At 44.8% G+C, this 22,623-nt stretch overlaps 2 protein-coding genes across 3 annotated transcripts; both read left to right on the top strand.

Annotated features, from left to right (window-relative positions):
• Positions 1-1,374: 1,374 nt before the first annotated feature.
• On the top strand, positions 1,375-10,761 carry mbd3a (methyl-CpG binding domain protein 3a). Its single transcript, XM_036986347.1, has 7 exons — positions 1,375-1,488; positions 7,031-7,190; positions 7,281-7,418; positions 7,697-7,796; positions 7,918-8,118; positions 8,229-8,380; positions 8,616-10,761. Exons 2-5 carry the CDS (start codon positions 7,125-7,127, stop codon positions 8,097-8,099), a joined length of 486 nt encoding a protein of 161 aa, XP_036842242.1. The 5' UTR covers positions 1,375-1,488; positions 7,031-7,124; the 3' UTR covers positions 8,100-8,118; positions 8,229-8,380; positions 8,616-10,761.
• Positions 10,348-17,005, top strand: LOC110530692 (RNA-binding protein MEX3B). Of its 2 annotated transcripts, none has more exons than XM_021613933.2 (4): positions 10,348-10,492; positions 11,357-11,904; positions 13,101-13,357; positions 13,711-17,005. In XM_021613933.2, exons 2-4 carry the CDS (start codon positions 11,415-11,417, stop codon positions 14,896-14,898), a joined length of 1,935 nt encoding a protein of 644 aa, XP_021469608.1. In that variant the 5' UTR covers positions 10,348-10,492; positions 11,357-11,414; the 3' UTR covers positions 14,899-17,005. The 2 variants fall into 2 exon arrangements, with proteins under 2 accessions (XP_021469608.1, XP_021469607.1); XM_021613932.2 differs by having other exon boundaries at positions 10,418-10,761.
• The last annotated feature ends 5,618 nt before the right edge of the window (positions 17,006-22,623 follow it).

The following is a 22,623-nucleotide window of genomic DNA, read 5'->3' as shown; positions in this document are numbered from 1 at the left end:
CCTTTTGATGAAAAATTAAGAGACAGCGATCAGAGTTTACCACTACATCACTTGTAGAGATCATGTTTTAAGATGGTGAGGTTTCTAGCTGAGGATAGCTGAAGACACCACTGTTATAATCTCTCACTTTTCCAGAAATTCACACACATACAGTCTAATTGTAGTTTTGTCAGTGTTAGACTGGTAATGTTTTCAACTTTGAACGGTCATTCAATAAACATTATTACTGCTAAAGAGATACTTCGGGATTTTGTCAATGAGGCACTTTATCTCCTTCCCCAGAGTCGGATGAACTCACGAATACCGCTGTTATGTCTGTGTCCAGTATGAATGAAATTAGCAGTGGTGGGAAAAGTACCCAATTTTCATACTTGAGTAAAAGTAAAGATGCCTTAATAGAAAATGACTTAAAAGTTGCCCTGTGCAATACTGCATGAGTAAAAGTCCAAAAGTGTTTGGTTTTGAATATACTTAAGTATCAAGGGTAGAAGTATAAATCATTTAAAATTCCTTATATTAAGCAAACTATAGGGCACCATTTTTTTTAACCGAGAGCCAGAGGCACACCAACACTCAGACAATAATTTACAAACGAAGCATGTGTTTAGTGAGACCACCAGATCAGAGGCAGTAGGAATGACCGGGGATGTTCTCTTGATAAGTGTGTGAATTAGACCAATTTACTGTCCAGCTAAGCATTCAAAATGTAAGGAATACTTTTGGGTGTCAAAGAAAGTGTATGGAGTAAAACGTACATACTTTTATTTAGGAATGTAGAGAAGTAAAAGTTTTCAAAATAAAAATAGTAAAGTACAGATACCCCCCCAAAAAAAATACACTTCGTTGCACTTCGAAGTATTTTTACACCACTGGAAATTAGAGGTATTTTCGCAAGGCAATGCTAACTAGCGTTAGCGAAATGGCTGGAAGTGGAAGCCTGTCGGTATCTCCTAACGTGCAATAAGATTTTGAGGTGTTTGACAAGAGTAAATGTCAAGTGTACTAGTGCTGTTTCATCGTGGTACAAAATCCTAAATGCTCATTCTGATAAACATTGTTACACCATGTGCCATCCACAGACTGTCAAATTTCTAAATCTAAAGCATTATTTTAAAAGGAGACATCGGAATTCCGGAAATCTCCCTGATATAAACAGCCTGGCACTATTGCGCAAAAATTAACTATGATTGAGCTATGCGCGGGACGGTGCAGGAACTGACCAATGGACCGAACAATGGCAGTCACTAATGGGCATTTTCTGAAATCAATGAGTTTCTTGATAATCAATGACTGATAAATAACATGCACCAATGGGCGTGTCCTGATTTTAAAAACGCCCCGAATTGCGGTCTGCAATTTACACCATGTTGGAGAGCAGAAAGAAGATCCACAACGTTAATTTCTAGACTCATTTTTCTATCCTATGCAGATACCTTAATCGACAAATATCCATCAATCATAACCTGCAACAAACATGGCGAGAAAAATGTGGGTTTTAACGAATTGCTCAACATAGTATTGAGAAGGACAAGTAGTAACCATAAAGACGGTAAAACGTTATCGAAGTCTGCAGGAAAAGCTTACATCTCATTAGGGAAAGCGTTTGTATGTATGTATGTATGGCAGGCATTCTTGTTACTCGATGGAGTAGCCTGGTAGCTAGCTGGCCCCTAAAGTAAGAAATCGTCCTCTTACTAGCTAAAACTGTAAAACAAAAGTTAAGACCACCGTCTCCAGATTGCATAAAAAAAAGGCATTGATTTGCTAACTTTCGCTTACTAGCCATCGTTTGTTAATAACAAACTATCAGCCCTCCCGTATCAGGTGATCACACATGTAATTGTTTCAGCTAACGTTAATTAGCAAGTAGGTGTCGGTCACGAGTCTTTTGGGTGAGTTTAACATTCGAGACTGACAAACAAATCACCATGTGTCATAACTACTCTATTTCTCGATTAGTTAGTCACATTTACCCATGATACTTAGCGCATTTGATGCTCCTGAAAACGATCAATGTTTACATCAATGTTAATTGATTCTCATAATGTGGACTTTTAGCTAATACAGTATTGTGAGGGTTATACCGTGCTGTTGGTTAGCTAGTACACTACGCTAGCTAACTTTTCATGGTTTACTGATGTTTTTTTTTTGCCGGCTGAGGCTCTCTGATAATTAACATTTACTTGATTGTAGTCATTTAGTGACGTACATTATAAGATGGCTAGGTGGGACAACCACATCAGTCATAGTAAGTACATTTCTCCTCAATACAGTAGCTATCAGCGAAGTAAGAGCTTGTAAGGGAGGGAAAAAGTCAAGTGTGAGTGTTCTTTCACGAAGCCCTTTTTTCTCACAATACAAGGCTCTTTAAAAAAATCAAATAAAACTATGCAACTCGTATCATGTTTCAATATGCACTAATGATAGTTTCCTGAACTACAATAACAATTATTGAAGTTTCTGAACAGTCTTTCTGAAAAGTACTTTTTTCCCCCCCTCATGGTTAACTACAAGTAAGTTTTAAAAGACAGGCTGTGTGGTTCATGTGCTTATTTATATTCATGAGCTCGCTTTGACTGACAGCTCTTTGACACGCCTTTGTCAAGCAACTTGTGGTGTTGCAGTGAAACCATCTCAAGCTAATTTGGTGATACAGAAATCAACTCAAACAACAATGAAATTTCATCTGATATGAATTTTTTTACCTTTTATTTAACTAGGCAAGTCAGTTAAGAACAAATTCTTATTTACAATGACGGCCTAGGAACAGTGGTTTAACTGCCTTGTTCAGGGGCAGAATGACCAATTTAAAAATTGTTTTTTATATATATATATTTTTTAATAATAAATATAGAAGCAGCAGGTAACCTAGTGGTTACAGCATTGGGCCAGTAACCGAAAGGTTGCTAGATCGAATCCCCAAGAGACGAGGTAAAAAAAAAAACATACAGTGCCTTGCGAAAGTATTCGGCCCCCTTGAACTTTGCAACCTTTTGCCACATTTCAGGCTTCAAACATAAAGATATAAAACTGTATTTTTTTGTGAAGAATCAACAACAAGTGGGACACAATCATGAAGTGGAACGACATTTATTGGATATTTCAAACTTTTTTAACAAATCAAAAACTGAAAAATTGGGCGTGCAAAATTATTAAGCCCCCTTAAGTTAATACTTTGTAGCGCCACCTTTTGCTGCGATTACAGCTGTAAGTCGCTTGGGGTATGTCTCTATCAGTTTTGCACATCGAGAGACTGAACATTTTTCCCATTCCTCCTTGCAAAACAGCTCGAGCTCAGTGAGGTTGGATGGAGAGCATTTGTGAACAGCAGTTTTCAGTTCTTTCCACAGATTCTCGATTGGATTCAGGTCTGGACTTTGACTTGGCCATTCTAGCACCTGGATATGTTTATTTTTGAACCATTCCATTGTAGATTTTGCTTTATGTTTTGGATCATTGTCTTGTTGGAAGACAAATCTCCGTCCCAGTCTCAGGTCTTTTGCAGACTCCATCAGGTTTTCTTCCAGAATGGTCCTGTATTTGGCTCCATCCATCTTCCCATCAATTTTAACCATCTTCCCTGTCCCTGCTGTAGAAAAGCAGGCCCAAACCATGATGCTGCCACCACTATGTTTGACAGTGGGGATGGTGTGTTCAGCTGTGTTGCTTTTACGCCAAACATAACGTTTTGCATTGTTGCCAAAAAGTTCCATTTTGGTTTCATCTGACCAGAGCACCTTCTTCCACATGTTTGGTGTGTCTCCCAGGTGGCTTGTGGCAAACTTTTAACGACACTTTTATGGATATCTTTAAGAAATGGCTTTCTTCTTGCCACTCTTCCATAAAGGCCAGATTTGTGCAATATACAACTGATTGTTGTCCTATGGACAGAGTCTCCCACCTCAGCTGTAGATCTCTGTAGTTCATCCAGAGTGATCATGGGCCTCTTGGCTGCATCTCTGATCAGTCTTCTCCTTGTATGAGCTGAAAGTTTAGAGGGACGGCCAGGTCTTGGTAGATTTGCAGTGGTCTGATACTCCTTCCATTTCAATATTATCGCTTGCACAGTGCTCCTTGGGATGTTTAAAGCTTGGGAAATCTTTTTGTATCCAAATCCGGCTTTAAACTTCTTCACAACAGTATCTCGGACCTGCCTGGTGTGTTCCTTGTTCTTCATGATGCTCTCTGCGCTTTTAACGGACCACTGAGACTATCACAGTGCTTGTGCATTTATATGGAGACTTGATTATACACAGGTGGATTGTATTTATCATCATTAGTCATTTAGGTCAACATTGGATCATTCAGAGATCCTCACTGAACTTCTGGAGAGAGTTTGCTGCACTGAAAGTAAGGGGCAAAAGGTCGCAAAGTTCAAGGGGGCGAATACTTTCGCAAGGCACTGTATATATACACACACACACACACTGCTCAAAAAAATAAAGGGAACACTAAAATAACACATCCTAGATCTGAATGAATGAAATATTCTTATTAAATACTTTTTTCTTTACATAGTTGAATGTGCTGACAACAAAATCACACAAAAATGATCAATGGAAATCAAATGTATCAACCCATGGAGGCCTGGATTTGGAGTCACGCTCAAAATTAAAGTGGAAAACCACACTACAGGCTGATCCAACTTTGATGTAATGTCCTTAAAACAAAATGAGGCTCAGTAGTGTTTGTGGCCTGTATGACCTCCCTACAACGCCTGGGCATGCTCCTGATGAGGTGGCGGATGGTCTCCTGAGGGATCTCCTCCCAGACTTGGACTAAAGCATTCGTCAACTCCTGGACAGTCTGTGGTGCAACGTGGCGTTGGTGGATGGAGCGAGACATGATGTCCCAGATGTGCTCAATTGGATTCAGGTCTGGGGAACGGGCGGACCAGTCCATAGAATCAATGCCTTCCTCCTGCAGGAACTGCTGACACACTCCAGCCACATGAGGTCTAGCATTGTCTTGCATTAGGAGGAACCCAGGGCCAACCGCACCAGCATATGGCCTCACAAGGGGTCTGAGGATCTCATCTCGGTACCTAATGGCAGTCAGGCTACCTCTGGCGAGCACATGGAGGGCTGTGCGGCCCCCCAAAGAAATGCCACCCCACACCATGACTGACCCACCGCCAAACCGGTCATGCTGGAGGATGTTGCAGGCAGCAGAACGTTCTCCACGGCGTCTCCAGACTGTCACGTCTGTCACATCTGCACAGTGTGAACCTGCTTTCATCTGTGAAGAGCACAGGGCGCCAGTGGCGAATTTGCCAATCTTGGTGTTCACTGGCAAAAGTAAGCACAACCCCCACCTGTGGACGTCGGGCCCTCATACCCCCATCATGGAGTCTGTTTCTGACCGTTTGAGCAGACACATGCACATTTGTGGCCTGCTGGAGGTCATTTTGCAGGGCTCTGGCAGTGCTTCTCCTGCTCCTACATGCACAAAGGCGGAGGTAGCGGTCCTGCTGCTGGGTTGTTGCCCTCCTACGGCCTCCTCCACGTCTCCTGATGTACTGGCCTGTCTCCTGGTAGCGCCTCCATGCTCTGGACACTACGCTGACAGACACAGCAAACCTTCTTGCCACAGCTCGCATTGATGTGCATTCCGTCTCATGCTACCACTAGAGTGAAAGCACCGCCAGCATTCAAAAGTGACCAAAACGGCCTCCCGGGTGGCGCAGTGGTTAAGGGCGCTGTTCTGCAGCGCCAGCTGTGCCATCAGAGTCCCTGGGTTCGCGCCCAGGCTCTGTCGTAACCGGCCGCGACCGGGAGGTCCGTGGGGCGACGCACAATTGGCCTAGCGTCGCCCGGGTTAGGGAGGGCTTGGTCGGTAGGGGTGTCCTTGTCTCATCGCGCACCAGCGACTCCTGTGGCGGGCTGGGCGCAGTGTGCGCTAACCAAGGTGCACTGTGTTTCCTCCGGCGCATTGGTGCGGCTGGCTTCCGGGTTGGATGCGTGCTGTGTTAAGAAGCAGTGCGGCTTGGTTGGGTTGTGTATCGGAGGACGCATGACTTTCAACCTTCGTCTCTCCCGAGCCCGTACGGGAGTTGTAGCGATGAGACAAGATAGTAGCTACTACAACAATTGGATACCACGAAATTGGGGAGAAAAAGGGGTAAAATTCAAAAAAATAATAAAAAATAAAAAGTGAACAAAACTTCAGCCAGGAAGCAGGTGGTTATCACCTGCAGAACCACTCCTTTATTGGGGGTGTCTTGCTAAATGCCTATCATTTCCAACTGTTGTACTGTTCAACTGTTCCATTTGCACATCAGCATGTGAAATGTATTGTCAATCAGTGTTGCGGACAGTAAGTGGACAGTTTGATTTCACAGAAGTGTGATTGACTTGGAGTTACATTGTGTTGTTTAAGTGTTCCCTTTATTTTTTTGAGCAGTATATATACATATATACACACATCACACACAGAGAGCTCCAGTTTTGGAATGTCTCTTGTGATGCGGTTCACAGCACATGGGACCGGGAGACCCATGAGGAGGCTCACAATTGTCCAGGTTAGGGGAGGGCTGCCCTCAGGTTATCGCCTCAATTGGCTGGTCGGGATTTCCTTGTCCCATGGCGCTCTAGCAACTCCTGTGGTGGTCCGGGCGCATGCACGCTGACACTGTCGCCAGTTGTATAGTGTTTCCTCCGACATTGGTGCGGCTGTGTGTCAAGAAGCAGTGCGGCTTGGTTGGGTTGTGTTTTGGAGGACGCATTGCCCTCGACCTTCGCCTCTCCCGAGTTTGTACGGGAGTTGCACCGATGGGACAAATATATCTACCAGTTGGGGAGAAAGTGTTTTTTTAAAGAAATAAAGCAACAATCATTTTTCATACTTTGTTCTGGCTTCCTTAAAATATAAAATTTCATGAAAAACATGATTTTGACTGTTCATAACATATTGTTTTGTCCTCAGTGCCCTCATTAAAGTTGTAACTGCAGGTTGCTGATAAGCTGCCCTCAGGTTATTGCCTCAATTCAATGCTAATGTTGTTGCTGTCCTGTCTTACTGCCTCATTTAGTGACCCTGGAAAGAGATTCCTGAGCTTGCCCCAGCTAGCTCGTTACTTGGGCAACACCATTTAGGTGCACGCCATTGAACCCCGTGCAGGAAGGATGCTCATGAATAAGCGTCAAAGGAACCGGCACAAGCATCGCTATGACAACAACCATCAGATCAAGGTGAGAGAGGGTTTTGTAGACCAGGATCATGTGTAATCTGTTTGACCGTTGAACAATGATCCCTGACCTGTTTCTCTGTCTGTTTTGAAGGTTAAGCCGGACCTGAACACGACCTTACCAGTCAGACAGACAGTATCTATCTTTAAACAGCCTGTCACCAAGGTGACCAATCACCCTAGCAACAAAGTAAAGACAGACCCCCACAAGGCTGTCGACCAACCAAGACAGGTGAGTCCAGTGATGCTCGGCTCTTATTGGTTGTGATACAATGATACTGTTATGTTATTGCTGCCATATGGTAGGGAGATGAAGTCCTCTACTCTGGCCTAGCCCTCAAAAGCGTATTATTGGGATGAGTCACTCAATTTAACAAGCTTAATCAAAGCTTGTTAAATCATTCCTGTAATGTGGCTAAACATTTTGAGATGCTCTGAGTGGCTGCGATTTAAATGTATGATTCACATTAAGTGATCCACGCAGAGTCCAATGTCTAGTTCTTTACACAGTGTTGGTCCTCAGCTGTTTTGGGAGAGGAAGGTGGTCTGAGTGCTTTTGAAATTGCAGAAAAGCTGGTGAAAACCATGGACCTTCCCAGGGGCCTACAGGGTAGGTACACTGACCTTCCCAGGGGCCTACATGTTGAGTACACACAGCAGCGAATATATACACATAAACACACACAAAATTGTTGGGTTTTATCTGACCCTGTGTATGTCCCCATCCCCAGGTGTTGGGCCTGTGTGTTCAGACAAGACCTTGCTCTCAGCAATCTCCAGCGCCCTACACACCAGCCCCAACCCTGTCACTGGTCAGCTGAACGCAGCTGTGGAGAAGAACCCTGGGGTATGGCTCAACACCGCCCAGCCGCTCTGCAAGGCCTTCATGGTTACCGATGACGACGTCCGGTAGAGTACACATAAACCCTGTGGTAGGGCACAACAACACCCAGCTACTGTGGGGCCTTGTCGTCAACCCTGCCAAGAGGACTGTCATCAATCATTGCTCCCTAACCCCTCTCCCACCATGTGGTGTCTGTAGGAAGCAGGAGGACCTGGTCCACAATGTGAGGAGGCTGGAGGAACACTCTGATGGCGGACATGTTGGTTCACATAGAGGAATCCACCAATAAGGCAGATGCTCTGAAGAAGGCGCAAACCTTAGCAGGAGGACAAGGAGGGTGTATAGCCAAGGTACAGCAGAGCAGTGTAAAAATAGATAGCTTGAGGTTACTTTGTCTTTTACAATGTTGTGTTCTGTGAGTTTGTTCATAATACTTTACGTAGGGAGAGAATGAATAATGTCCAGAATTAAAATGTCCAGAATTAAAACATTAACATAATTATGTGACAATACCAACATGCTATAGACAAACTTATTGATTTACTTGTGATCATTTCTCTCCTACGGGGTTGGTGAATACTACAGAGGGCTGCCTGGAACACTGTATTCTACCCATACATGTACAGGATATTCACCAGGATCTGACTAGCATCGGTCAACATGAAGGATCCTCTCTCCCACTGGGATCTCCACATAGGTCTTTCTGTCTGGAAGTCGGCCAACTACAATTTAATCCATTCGACCAATTTAAATTGATTTTAGATGGGAAGGGGGGAAGAAATTAAGACCTTAGACAAGGCTTTGCAGTTCAATGTTTCAGTTCTCTTATTTTTACCCTCAATAATTGTCTGGAATGTGGACAAGTATGTATGATGCTTTAGACAACTTAGTCTTACCTTTTGTGAATACTCTTAACTCTGTTTCGACCTTAAACTTGCTAAAGTTTGTCTGTGTGCTTGAGAGAGAGGGGGTGTTTAGAGTGAAGAACAGTGTGTTTGTGGGGCACCACTCAGTCCATTGCATTTGAAAGGTTCCATCTAGCTCTGTCTTGTGTTGCCCTGGTTCCACTGTCACTAGTGGAGAATTAGAGGGGTGCGGATTGGGCAAGTGACCACATACTGTAAGATAAGTTGGTGGCTCAAAATGGACTTAGCAAAAGACTACCTGTTGCGTCAGGAATCAGTCATAGATAAACGTGCATCATATGACCTGATATGTCCTATAGGTCTTGTTATCCCTATCTTATTTGGTTTGGTGTTCTTCATACAATGTAGTCTGAATAGTCGAAGAGCAGTGCTCTGCACAGCGGTTGCATTGACTCGCATGGCTCACATGTACCTACCTATAAGTTCAAAATGGTGCTAATCTTAGTAGATGTATTTTTGCTTTCGTGTTACATTGAACTGTCAATAGATGTGAAGGCTGACGTAGACTGTGCCATTACTCAGATAGTTGCCTATTTGGGATTTATTTTTATTTTTTAAACTTTGTGGCAAGTCACAATTATGCTGTAGTTATTTAACAGATTTTTAAATATTTACGTTAACCTGTTCTTGATTTGAGGTAGGAATGCGAAGATCATTCACTGTCATATGAAGATGTCTGGAAAAAGTAGGAACCCCCCCATGAATTGTAATTGTTCAAATTATGCTTTGTAGTAAAAAAAAAAAAAAACATTTAGTTTTTCCTCAGAGGGATTTGTTACCATTGCCTGTTTTTAAAATTTGTAAGTCAAACATCAAGCAATTAATTGTTCTATAACAAAAATAAATGCAGTCTTGTCATGTGTTCTTTTAGATGCTTGCTATGTGAGATCAGCAGACGGAGAAGACTCCTCACCAGACGTGTCTGGTTTTGTAGGCTACTTAGTGGTTCTGTAGGTAGGTCAATGTGAGCATCAGAAGTTGAAGCTTGAGTTTGTATAGCAATCAATAATGGATAATTAATGTATTATTCTAGAGACTACATGGAATCTGGCATCTATTATTCAGTTATTGTCCCATTTGGTCAACCTCAAGGGGTTGACAGGCACCCACACAATAACGGGGACATTGCTTTCGCTCTAGACCTTCAGACACAGCTGGTGATCTTGAACTGCTACCCTTGACAAAAATGTTGAGGTTGATAGGTTATTTTGTCTCCATTTTCCCAATAACCCACTCTACCCAACCTGTGACACCATCTTAGCATCCATAACTGTCAATTTCCCACGACGTTTTCAAAAACTGACACGGAACCAGCAGACAAATTATAATCTACTTTATCAATTTCCAATGTGGAAAATTATCCACCAGCACAATCACTGAGGTATAAAATAACAAAATCGATCGTGGCGTGCGTGCCTTGGCCTTTGAACCCATTGTTGTGTCGCGGGTGACGTCAGTTCTGTGTGCGAGACAGGCAGAGCGGCGTGCGCCTGGCGAGACAAAGGCGGCGGACCAGGGAACAGCTAAGAGAAAGAGGTTAGCTAGATCCAGATACAATTTTCGGGAGGTATGTGCATTAAAATGTAATAAACTACGAACCGATACGAAAGATGACGGGCCGCTAAACGACATCCGGCTGGAATAGGTTCTCATCGACAGCCTGTCCCTTCTCATTCGTTTTTAAACATTTTCTCCAACGCCCCCCAATTTAGCGAGCTAGCTAGCATTAGCGCACTGGTCGCCACTCACCATTCCTTCAAGAATCAAAAGAGAGGAACTCAATAAAATCGGGAGTTGGCCAAAGGGTAAAGTACATTTCAAGATATTTTACCCCCCCCCCCCCCTCCAAAAAAAAGTATTTGGCTTAGACAAATTATTTAACGGAAGAATTTCTGCTTTGCTTTCCAACTAACGTTAGCTATCTGTGGTACTCCCAAACAAAGGGGACGACAACGTGACTGACTCAACTGTGGAACTAGCTAGTTTGCTAACTAGCGTACTATAGCTAGCTAACAGATTAGCGCTTTCCCAAATGTGATGCTCCCTTTTCGGGATGATACCGATTGAATAGACAAAATAGAATGATCTAGTGTTCATTGTTATGGAATATTTAATATTGGCTTATTAAAATATGTATGATGCACATTTCAACAAGATGACCAGTCAGTCACACAGACTATTTTTGCCAGACAGTGAGACGGAATGAAACACACAGACAAAGCAGGCTTGAAGGGAACGGCGTCCAAGACGAACAACACACTAACCTATTTAGTTACAGAACTAACTAGCTATATGAGAGCAAATGTTTTTACAACTTTTAGTACATTTCATTCGTGTGTTTTCTAAAACTTATGGCTAAAAACGTTTTGTGCTGAAACTCCCTTTGTTTGCCTCTCCCAGAAAAGAGCGCTTTTACACCCACAGGCGACCCAAGATCGGATGTTCATCCTCGGGGACTATGCCTAGCCCCTTATTCCACCCCGAGATTATGGACCACGACATGGTAGTGAGCAGCCAGCACAACGGGGTCAGCCTGCCCCGAGAAACGGATCAGGAGTCCCGGGACGAGGGCCATCAGGAGGTTCTCCGCTTCGCCATGGACCAGCTGTCACTTATGGCCCTGGAGAAGGTGGACTGTGGGGGCGGTGGTGGAGGGCACGTTGACCCACTCGACGAGAACCAGGGTCCGGTCTCCGAGAATTGCAACGGCGGTTATGTCAACCTGCAGTTGCTGGAGCACACAGGAGGCTCCCGGGAATCCCCGACGTCCTGCTCCCCGTCTCCAGAGTACTATGGATCGGGCGGGTACCACATGGCTGGCCCGCACTCTCACTCCATGCTCGGGGAACAAAACTCAATTATCTGCAATCGTAAAAGGAGTGTCAACATGACCGAATGCGTACCTGTGCCCAGCTCCGAGCACGTTGCTGAAATAGTGGGAAGACAAGGTAAGAATTTCCCCCACTTTTGTTTACCTATATGGTTTGACCGTAGCTAGCTAGTTCATAAGATATTAAAGCTAACGTTATAGATGTTATGGTCTAGTTATTACAAACTACCCCTCTCATAACCACGAATGCATAGGACCATGCACCAGACAGCCTTCCTTTGTTTGGGGGGTGATATGTCTCTGAAACGTATCAGCGTCTGGTGTTATTATGAGAGTTGTTATTGATGTGTACAGTGGATGTTGTTTATTCGCATAATACATGTAGACATAATGATTTACTGGCCTTATTTGCATGTCCTTACAGCAGTGTTAAATCAACTACAGATGTTATTGGTTGTGTATGGTGCATGGGTAGCAGGGAGGGGGAGGGGTGGGAGAGGGTCAGACAAAGCGGCAGATTGTCGGGAGTCTGGACATGTCTAGCAGGCTGCACCAAACAAAAGAAGCCTATCGAGTAATTTAGCGATATGCGCGACAGAAGTCACCAATTTTAAACAATATGTCTGGTGTTTATATTTACGTCCACGTTCAAATTAGATTTGTAGTAATTTTATGTAATTCATGCTCGGCCCTAAAGCGAGGCAGTTGGGATGGCCGCCGCGCATAACACGGGACTGGGCGGTGTTTTCGCCCAGCATCCAGCCCAGTCGACCGCTCTTGGCCGTTTTTCAAAATACATACACATTTTCTCTCTGCGCACAATATTGAGTACTATGCTTGGTTCGCCGTTGTGGCTACGTTATGGCATTGTTCTCTTTGTTTGAAAATGCCATGCTTTCTGCCTCCCAGAATGACATCACACACGTCCCATCCTATTGGTTGATGAGAGCGAACTGTCCATATTTAAAGAAACAGTGCAGTGGTCCTTGGGTTAGCATTATAAATGCTACGAGGCTAATAAATTACAGGCCTACATAATGAAATATATATTTTTGCCAGGCTGTTTGTCAACCAGTGAATGCAGTGCGGACAGATTATTTTAACCAGTTTAGTAAACATTTGTCCACGAAGTCCTATTCTCTGAATCAAGTTAGTAACTATATTTTATGTATTGTTCATCTTCAGTTTATGAAACAACCATTACTTTACACAAAAATTCCCCTATTGAAAATGATTAATTCTCAACTCTGCTAAACACAATTGGCCAACATTGTTATTTCCCCGCTTCCTCACCTTTCCATCTCTCTGCCCCAGGCTGTAAGATCAAGGCACTGCGTGCAAAGACCAACACCTACATAAAGACACCGGTGAGGGGCGAGGAGCCCGTGTTCATCGTGACAGGGCGCAGGGAAGATGTGGAGATGGCCAAGCGGGAGATCGTCTCGGCGGCCGAGCACTTCTCCATGATCCGGGCGTCCCGCTGCAAGGCTGGGGCCACGGGCACAGGAGCACCCGGGACGGGGGGAGCAATCCCAGGACCCCCACACCTGCCTGGTCAGACCACCATACAGGTACGACAACCACAGTGGGAGATACAGTAACCTGTTTATTTAACCAGGTGAAAGGGAGCCTTTGCCAGTAGCCAGCATCACAAATACCTGTGGAGATATACAAATATGGGTTAGCTAAAATGCCCCCACGTTCAATAGAGGCCATGATAATATCTACTTTCATACACTTAGTTCACAACCGTTCAGTTCCATTTAAATGGCAGTTCTTGGTATTGTTTTACTGCTCTGCCAGTACACTCAGTACACTGTGATTCATCACCTGTTTTTATGGGTATGTAATTTCCTCCATAGTTTTACATGGTCAGGTCACGTGGTCTGGAAAGCCCTTACTCTTATTTCCTCCCCTGGTGCAGGTTCGGGTGCCGTACCGTGTGGTTGGGTTAGTGGTTGGTCCCAAGGGGGCGACCATCAAGCGCATCCAGCAGCAGACCCACACCTACATCGTGACACCCAGCCGGGAAAAGGACCCTGTGTTCGAGGTGACGGGCATGCCAGAGAATGTGGACCGAGCCCGGGAGGAGATCGAGACGCACATCACCTTGCGGACCGGGGCCTTCGTGGACCTCCAGGGAGACAACGACTTTCACACCAACGGAACCGACGTTAGCTTAGAGGGCCTGGGCTCGCTGGGCGCTGCTCTCTGGTCTCGGGCCAACAACCACCATGCTGCCCCTCCACCCCCACCTCCTCCTCCACCACCGCCCCTCCCGCTGGCCATGCACCACTCATCTGGGAGGAAGCTGTCCTCCTTGGCCTCCTACCATCAACATAAGGGAGGGATGGGCTCTGAGAGCTACAGCGCCCCCAGGAGGGCCACAGAGGGAGACAGCCCAACCAGCCCCTTCAGCACAGGCTCCAGCAGCGCTGGAGGAGGCGTGTTCACCCCTGGCCTCCCCTCTGAGGAGCTGGGCTTTGAGTTCAGCGCCGCCAACATCTGGGCACCCTTCGTCAATGGAGGAGGAGGGAAGGTCCCAGGCTCCTCCCAGCAGCAACCTCTCCGCCGAAACAGCAGCGGCCTGAGTGGAGGCGCCATCACACCCCGCCTGTCCCCCACCCTGCCCCCCGACGCCGTGGTGGGACCCCTGGATCATCCTATGGCCCGCCGGGCCCAGAGCGACCCCCTCAGTGCCCTCTCATGGCTGCAGTCGGGCGGTACTGGTGCAGGGACCATCTCCGGAGGATCTAGCTCCAGCTCCGGAGGCTCATCCACTGGTTACTCCTCCTGCTCAGCCTCCTCCCTGCCCGGAGGCTCTCCCACAGACTCGGAGGGCGGGGGCAGTGGAGTGGGCCTGGCCTCTGGCATGCTGGGCCGGCTGAAGCCTGCGGCAGGCTCTGGGGCTGTAGGTCTGATTGGTGTAGGGCCAGGGGGCGGGAGCAGGGACTGTTTTGTGTGCTTTGAGAGTGAGGTGACAGCGGCCCTGGTGCCCTGCGGCCACAACCTCTTTTGTATGGACTGCGCCGGACAGATCTGCCAGTCCGCTGAGCCCGAATGCCCTGTCTGCCACATCCCTGCCACACAGTGCATCCGCATCTTCTCCTAATGAACCCCCACCCAAAGACAAGGGAGAGAAGTGGAGGTGAGAGGAGGAGGGTGTCATCTTAAAAAACATCACTTTTTTCCCTCTCTGACTATCCAACAGAACTGCAGTGGGGCATCAACTGTGGAGGAATGGACACCAACAATCTTTGCTAATAGGATGGGCTATAATGATTACAATATTAGAAATGACACTATAAAGATGTTGATTTAATTATAATAACTATGACAAGAATAATGGTAGTAATAATTATTATTATTATTTCCAGACGGGCTGATTTTGGTTCATTCTGCAGACTGCAGAAGTAGTTGGGCTGGGATCAAGAGATTTCACGGTGGACTTGTGTCTTATCTATCTTCAGGCCTTCATTCTGACCTGGACAAGCCTTCAGGACTCAGCCTCTAGGTTGTCTGTCTGTATAGTTTTCATTCCCTCGCGTCTTCTTCTTCAGATATCTCTGCCTGCTTCTTTCACAATCCTTTTCCTTTGCCACTTTTGTAATTAATAACAGATATTTTTCGACGGAGCTGCCTAGACCTGCACCTTTCTGGTTTCTTTCCGATGTTCTTTGACAGGATATGAAACACTGTTTTTCTGGTCTTCTCTGTTCTCTCTCTTTCTCTCATGCTGTAGTATAGTGATGTAGAGGAAAGGCTTTGGGATTGTGGTATGAGCCTGGAACTGACTTTAAAACAGGCACAGAAAGAGACACATATGAGACAAGGCTGAGGGACCTCATAGATGTTATGAATGAAGACTGAAACACTTAAGATATTTATACTGTTCAAAAAGTGATATTCGGTGTCTTGGTTTTAATGACCAGTATAGGAATAATATAATAGTTAAGTTATTTAAGGAAGTAGTAATGCCATAGGTCAGTTACTCAGTCCCCGTTGGTCTGTCTTTCTCTCAAACCCTCTCTTCCTATCTACCCTCCCCTCTCTCCTTCAATAGTTCCAGAGTTGGGCTTTGTTTCTGGTTCGATTGAATGAAGCCGAGCCTTGTATTAAACCCTACTGTTGTATTCCACGTCGAATGCTCAGCTGACAACAGAATGTGTAATTGAAACAAACATGTCTTGTTTTGGGCTCCATTCCTCTTTCTTCCCCTTGTGGAGCTCAGTGTAGACACCTAGCCATCCACATGACAAACTAAACCCAGTCCACCCAGATCTTCTATCTGATTTGGACAGCTAAATATTTTTTAGAAAGGTTTTGGGTTTTTCACCGTAAACTGTGGCCCGGTCTGCCCCTGACTTCTCGTCTGTCTGTCTCTCTTTTTCTCTTTCTGTCTGTCTGTGTGTCTCTCTCTCTATGTGTGTTGAAGTCCAACAGGAGTATATTGGTCTTGGTGATGTCACACACACACAGGAATGTCTCTGCCAATAGGGATCTTGGTTAAGAGGAGGCGGCCCGTCCCCAGTATTAAGGGGCGTCAGAATGAGCCGTATCTCTGTGCACTGCAAACCTTGAGCGACACATTGTAACGTTTTTAGCCCCCACCTCAACTCCCCCAGCTAAGCTCTTTTTCTCCTAGTCTAACCCCGGATCACCCAGCCCATGCGGCAGTGGCATCCTGGGAGATATGTTTTCTGTGTATTTTCTTTCTAGTAAGTTCACATCAACTGCCTCTCTCCTATGGTGTTTTTAAGTATGATGTGGACAGGTTGGTTTTGTTGGTACGGTACACAGTTGTAGTATGTAGCCCTTTGAACATATACAGATGTATTAATAGAATGAGACAAGCCATGATAAACCAGATTAAACACAGGGCTTCCTATGAGCACACACACTACATTTTCAGGTGTTTAACATTCTCATTGGTGACAACAGCGAGAGTAATAAATGTATCCAATATGGCAGCTAGTAGCTATTTCATCCAGGGCTTCCAGACACTATGTGTTCAAACCCAAACAGCTGCAGAATGTGTTGCTTGTTCTTTTCTCTCCGGTCTACGTCTATAGAACAGTAGTCAACCTTGTTTTTTTGGTCAACCCTGTTAGTACCGGTCTGTCTCAGTGGTCAACCCTGTTAGTACCGGTCTGTCTCAGTGGTCAACCCTGTTAGTACCGGTCTGTCTCAGTGGTCAACCCTGTTAGTACCGGTCTGTCTCAGTGGTCAACCCTGTTAGTACCGGTCTGTCTCAGTGGTCAACCCTGTTAGTACCGGTCTGTCTCAGTGGTCAACCCTGTTAGTACCGGTCTGTCTCAGTGGTCAACCCTGTTAGTACCGGTCTGTCTCAGTGGTCAACCCTGTTAGTACCAGTCTGTCTCAGTGGTCAACCCTGTTACTACCAGTCTGTCTCAGTGGTCAACCCTGTTAGTACCGGTCTGTCTCAGTGGTCAACCCTGTTAGTACCGGTCTGTCTCAGTGGTCAACCCTGTTAGTACCGGTCTTTCTCAGTGGTCAAACCTGTTACTACCGGTCTGTCTCAGTGGTCAACCCTGTTAGTACCGGTCTGTCTCAGTGGTCAACCCTGTTAGTACCGGTCTTTCTCAGTGGTCAACCCTGTTAGTACCGGTCTGTCTCAGTGGTCAACCCTGTTAGTACCAGTCTGTCTCAGTGGTCAACCCTGTTAGTACCAGTCTGTCTCAGTGGTCAACCCTGTTACTACCAGTCTGTCTCAGTGGTCAACCCTGTTAGTACCGGTCTGTCTCAGTGGTCAACCCTGTTAGTACCGGTCTGTCTCAGTGGTCAACCCTGTTAGTACCGGTCTTTCTCAGTGGTCAAACCTGTTACTACCGGTCTGTCTCAGTGGTCAACCCTGTTAGTACCGGTCTGTCTCAGTGGTCAACCCTGTTAGTACCGGTCTTTCTCAGTGGTCAACCCTGTTAGTACCGGTCTTTCTCAGTGGTCAACCCTGTTAGTACCGGTCTTTCTCAGTGGTCAAACCTGTTACTACCGGTCTGTCTCAGTGGTCAACCCTGTTAGTACCAGTCTGTCTCAGTGGTCAACCCTGTTAGTACCAGTCTGTCTCAGTGGTCAACCCTGTTAGTACCGGTCTTTCTCAGTGGTCAAACCTGTTACTACCGGTCTGTCTCAGTGGTCAACCCTGTTAGTACCGGTCTGTCTCAGTGGTCAACCCTGTTAGTACCGGTCTGTCTCAGTGGTCAACCCTGTTAGTACCGGTCTTTCTCAGTGGTCAAACCTGTTAGTACCGGTCTGTCTCAGTGGTCAACCCTGTTAGTACCGGTCTGTCTCAGTGGTCAACCCTGTTAGTACCGGTCTGTCTCAGTGGTCAACCCTGTTAGTACCGGTCTGTCACAGTGGTCAACCCTGTTAGTACCAGTCTGTCTCAGTGGTCAACCCTGTTAGTACCGGTCTGTCTCAGTGGTCAACCCTGTTAGTACCAGTCTGTCTCAGTGGTCAACCCTGTTAGTACCAGTCTGTCTCAGTGGTCAACCCTGTTAGTACCGGTCTGTCTCAGTGGTCAACCCTGTTAGTACCGGTCTGTCTCAGTGGTCAACCCTGTTAGTACCGGTCTGTCACAGTGGTCAACCCTGTTAGTACCGGTCTGTCTCAGTGGTCAACCCTGTTACTACCAGTCTGTCTCAGTGGTCAACCCTGTTAGTACCGGTCTGTCCCAGTGGTCAACCCTGTTAGTACCGGTCTGTCTCAGTGGTCAACCCTGTTAGTACCGGTCTGTCTCAGTGGTCAACCCTGTTAGTACCGGTCTTTCTCAGTGGTCAACCCTGTTAGTACCGGTCTGTCTCAGTGGTCAACCCTGTTAGTACCGGTCTTTCTCAGTGGTCAACCCTGTTGGTACCGGTCTCTCAGTGGTCAACCCTGTTAGTACCGGTCTGTCTCAGTGGTCAACCCTGTTAGTACCGGTCTGTCTCAGTGGTCAACCCTGTTAATTAACGTCCATTGTCTGTGAACAAATTAACAGAAGGCTCTGTTCCAATACTTTTCAACTGCAGCCTTCCTTTCTCCCCTCACACCTTGAGGTACTATTCAGTGATCTACCATGTGTGGACAGGTGTTCCTAGCAATAAGGTCACTTCAGATCAGTGACTGCCTTCAGGGAGGGAGAAGGAAAATATGCATTTGAAGAGAATGAACACTCTTCACATGGTATAGGCAGAGCTGAAGCCAAGCTACTTTTTAACAATCCACTTCTGTGTGTCTAAGATGCGTGACTCTAAAAGAGCTAGCCAAGTGAAGGGGACAGCGGCTTGACGTCTTAATCCGTAATCTAATAGTCAACCCTCATTTAGATGCACAATATCTCCCCCAACTTGAAACGCCCTCCATGTCTACAGATGTGCAGCTAGTAGCCACTGAGGACTCCCATTTTACTGAAGACTACTCTAATGGTGCGTTGGTGCAAACTTGCTACTGACACAGATACTGTTTTTAGAAAAAAGGAACGGCCATCTAGGGCAGCACAGGGGCACAGCGTCCCCTCTCCTGCTCCTCTTTTAAGAATTAACTGTACAACCCTGACCACCCCGTGGTCTCTTTCTCTCTACCCTCAACATGAGAGCGATCGATCTGTGTAAACTGGCAACCTGTCCCTGCTGGGCTTGATGTCAAACGTTTAGTTATCTCTGCTCCTGCAGACACAAGTAAGGTGCAGGGGAGAGGACGTGATCATGTCTTTAAAGGAACAGCTAGACTGAGTGTTTGTGTGAGTCTCCTTTAGTGTTAAGTGGAGGCTAATTTTAAAAGGGCCTCTTTTTTCCAGAACTGCCCATGACTTCTGTCACTTAATGTCCATAGTTGAATTTGCCAGGTGGTTCTGGTGTAGGTTCTGGTCTGGTTGTTTCACTAGTAAACTCTTTACCCATGGTCCAGAGTGTTATGGTAATGTACAGTAACAAACAGCTAAAAGGTACAGAATATTCTCATATTCTGCAGATAATTTTTTTTCTGAACTTAACCTCACCCCTCTCCTTTAGGTTTGAAAACAGGGTTTATAGAGGCTTGTTAAGGAATGACCTCTGACCTTTTTGTGACAAGAGGTGGGCCCAGAGAGCGCCACGCCCATCTGGGTAAGCCGCTCCCCCTGAAACTCTGCCTTTCTATTTTGCTTTAATTCTTTTTGTATGCAGAACCAAAATGTTACATCAGCAAACAAGGTTTCAGGCCTGACTTGTATGTATATACCCTGAATACAATCAATGGGATCTCGTTTTTAAAAAAGTTACCAGACTTAAGTAATGAAGTTAAGTGTAGTTTTTAAAAACATGTATAATTATTTGTAAGTTAACCATATGCATGTCTTCAAGCCATCAGGCATTAGAGGGGAGAAACTTTTTACACATTTTTATTTTTACAATTTATTTGCTTACCTAAATATCCCAGACAATAATGTGACCCTTTTTTTATTACTTGTAAATGATTTTTTAATTTACCATATTTTCCCCTTTATTTCCTGTGTACTACATATAGCCAATTTTATAACAAAATGAGAAAATTATTGAAGAAATTTTTAAATTGAAATATATTTTATTTGAAAGTTTATGGACCTTTTAACCGTGAGCCGGAACAATTGTATACGCATATCATTTGAGCTGACTTGACGGTTATGAGAAATGTATCAAGAGTTTTATTTTTTATGCTTCTTTAATAAAATCTTGTTTTTGGTTTCTTTTTTTACTGTAAAACAATAACCCTATTGTGTTTGCGTTTTCTTTCACCTCTTTAGCTTACTTTACGGTCAGACCACATAATTGACTACCACCTTATGCTTTACCAAATGAACTCAAGTAAATCTTAACTCTTATATTCTCAACTGCATTGTTGGTTGTTAGTAATCGTTTTCACGGTAAGGTCTACCTACACCTGTTGTATGTGACAAATAAAATGTGATTTGACTAGAGTAGTAACTAGTAGGAGGTTACCTTGCATTCCACACTTTCAACCAAGTCAGGCTGTCAATTCTGGTCTTTTATTTCACTAATTGGTCTTTTGACCGATCCGAATTGGGCCGCCAGTCTAAACTTACCCTCTAATCAGACCTGGAACACCAGTGGGTGCAATTATCAGAAATAACAACCAGGGCTGTGTTCAGTGCATAGTGTAATAGGGGTGGCAGGGTAACCTAGTGGTTAGTGTGTTGCAAGTTCCAACCCCCGAGCTGACAAAGGGGTGTCATTCTGCCCCTGAACAGGCAGTTAACCCACTGTTCCTAGGCTGTCATTGAAAATAAGAATTTGTTCTTAACTGACTTGCCTAGTTAAATAAAGGAAAAATAGAATGTTCAATTGAATGGTGCTGTACTGAATGAACATTTGAAAACGGGTTGCCCTTTAAATACACTCGTGCCATTTTAAGAATGCTTATTTGGGGTGGTTTGGAAATTGAGGACAGGGGCTATGTTTATAAAAACTGAAGCATGAATGTCCATAGACTGCTTACAAGGTAATGAAACGAGTAGCTTTTAAATATGAGTGAGCTATCCCTTTTTTTTAAATCTCAAGTTGGGCACATTGTCATCTCTCATTCCACCACATGGTGGCAGTAGATATCAACCATGGGCTATGAACGATAGGGGTGGGCGGTGTGCATACTGCCAAAGCTCTCCCGTTCAGACGGGATGCAGCTGCAGTTTCCAGCAGACAGCTTCTGGAAACAGTAGATATATTTAGTAGGACATAGGAAGGCCAGTGTCTTTTTACATGATCACTGAGCGTCAGATATGCTCTAATAGAGAAGAGAATAAAGTACAGAAAATTGCAGTTGGACACAAATGGCCTTTTTAATAGGAAGCAGTTCACAACCAGGCTGCATTCTAACCCACCTTCATTCTAGATAAAGAACAATCAATCGTAATGATAATAAACAAATTAGAAACATCCTCAGTAGAAAATAATTCTCTCATGCGAATTCCGTGTACACGCTACATTCATATTGGTTAAATATTTGTATGTATTCACAAGCCTTTTAAAAAATAAAATGTTATAATTCATTATCATTACATAGGTATTCAAATAAAAAGAGAAAGAAAATCCCATTATTGGTAACATCAAAGAGACGCGTGCTGGCACGATAAAGTTCATTTTCCCTTCATGCACTGGTGTTTGTTTTTATTCACAGGGTGGGCATCACTTGGTCTCCATGGTGGCGTGCATGCATGTCATCTCACGTGTGCCCTTTTGTGCTTGCGCATATGTTAGTGTGTATATATGTGCGTGTGTGTGCAGTCTTTCTATGAGTGGTAACAAACAGCAGGTTCTTGGAGTTAAATTAAGTCATACATGTACTATCAGATGCACCACTAGCAGTACTGTCAGCTGTCATGATCATGTGATGTGAAATGACATTCGGAAGCCTTGCCTTTGGTTAAACAGAAGCTCAGAAGATAAAAACAAAAAAAGAACAATGTATTAGCTCTCCCTCCACAATGCAACATGACACAGTCCATGTTGTTCTCTAGCTGTGAAAAGTGTTGATTCAAACTCATGTACAACAACCACAAATATCACAATACAAGCATTTTGTGCCAACACCCATATGGCATTTGCATTGTCAAAAATAAAAGTCATAAAAAACGATATTGTGACACACTGGAGAGAGCCAGTGAGATGTGTTGTTTTACAGTCAGCCACAGTTGAAAACGGGAAGGGTTGGGTAGGGCGCCCCTGGAGCAAATTAGGTTTAAGTGCCTTGCTCACGGGCACATCGACAGATCTTTACGTGCTGAGTGGGTGGTTGATATATAGATGGCTTGATGTGGTATTATTAAACTACTACGATGGCTTGATGTGGTATTATTAAACTACTA

The sequence above is a fragment of the Oncorhynchus mykiss genome, chromosome 8 (assembly GCF_013265735.2).
Source record: "Oncorhynchus mykiss isolate Arlee chromosome 8, USDA_OmykA_1.1, whole genome shotgun sequence".
Taxonomy (NCBI): domain Eukaryota; kingdom Metazoa; phylum Chordata; class Actinopteri; order Salmoniformes; family Salmonidae; genus Oncorhynchus; species Oncorhynchus mykiss.
This window is presented reverse-complemented; position numbering and strand designations above follow the sequence as displayed.

Bases quoted from the DNA above. Each gene is read 5' to 3' on its own strand.
- mbd3a (XM_036986347.1), top strand. From the start codon at position 7,125: ATGCTCATGAATAAGCGTCAAAGGAACCGGCACAAGCATCGCTATGAC. The intron at 7,419-7,696 runs GTGAGTCCAGTG...TTCTTTACACAG, and splicing joins CTGTCGACCAACCAAGACAG to TGTTGGTCCTCAGCTGTTTT. The intron at 7,797-7,917 runs GTAGGTACACTG...CCCCATCCCCAG, and splicing joins CCTTCCCAGGGGCCTACAGG to GTGTTGGGCCTGTGTGTTCA.
- LOC110530692 (XM_021613933.2), top strand. From the start codon at position 11,415: ATGCCTAGCCCCTTATTCCACCCCGAGATTATGGACCACGACATGGTA. The intron at 11,905-13,100 runs GTAAGAATTTCC...TCTCTGCCCCAG, and splicing joins TGAAATAGTGGGAAGACAAG to GCTGTAAGATCAAGGCACTG. The intron at 13,358-13,710 runs GTACGACAACCA...CCCCTGGTGCAG, and splicing joins CTGGTCAGACCACCATACAG to GTTCGGGTGCCGTACCGTGT.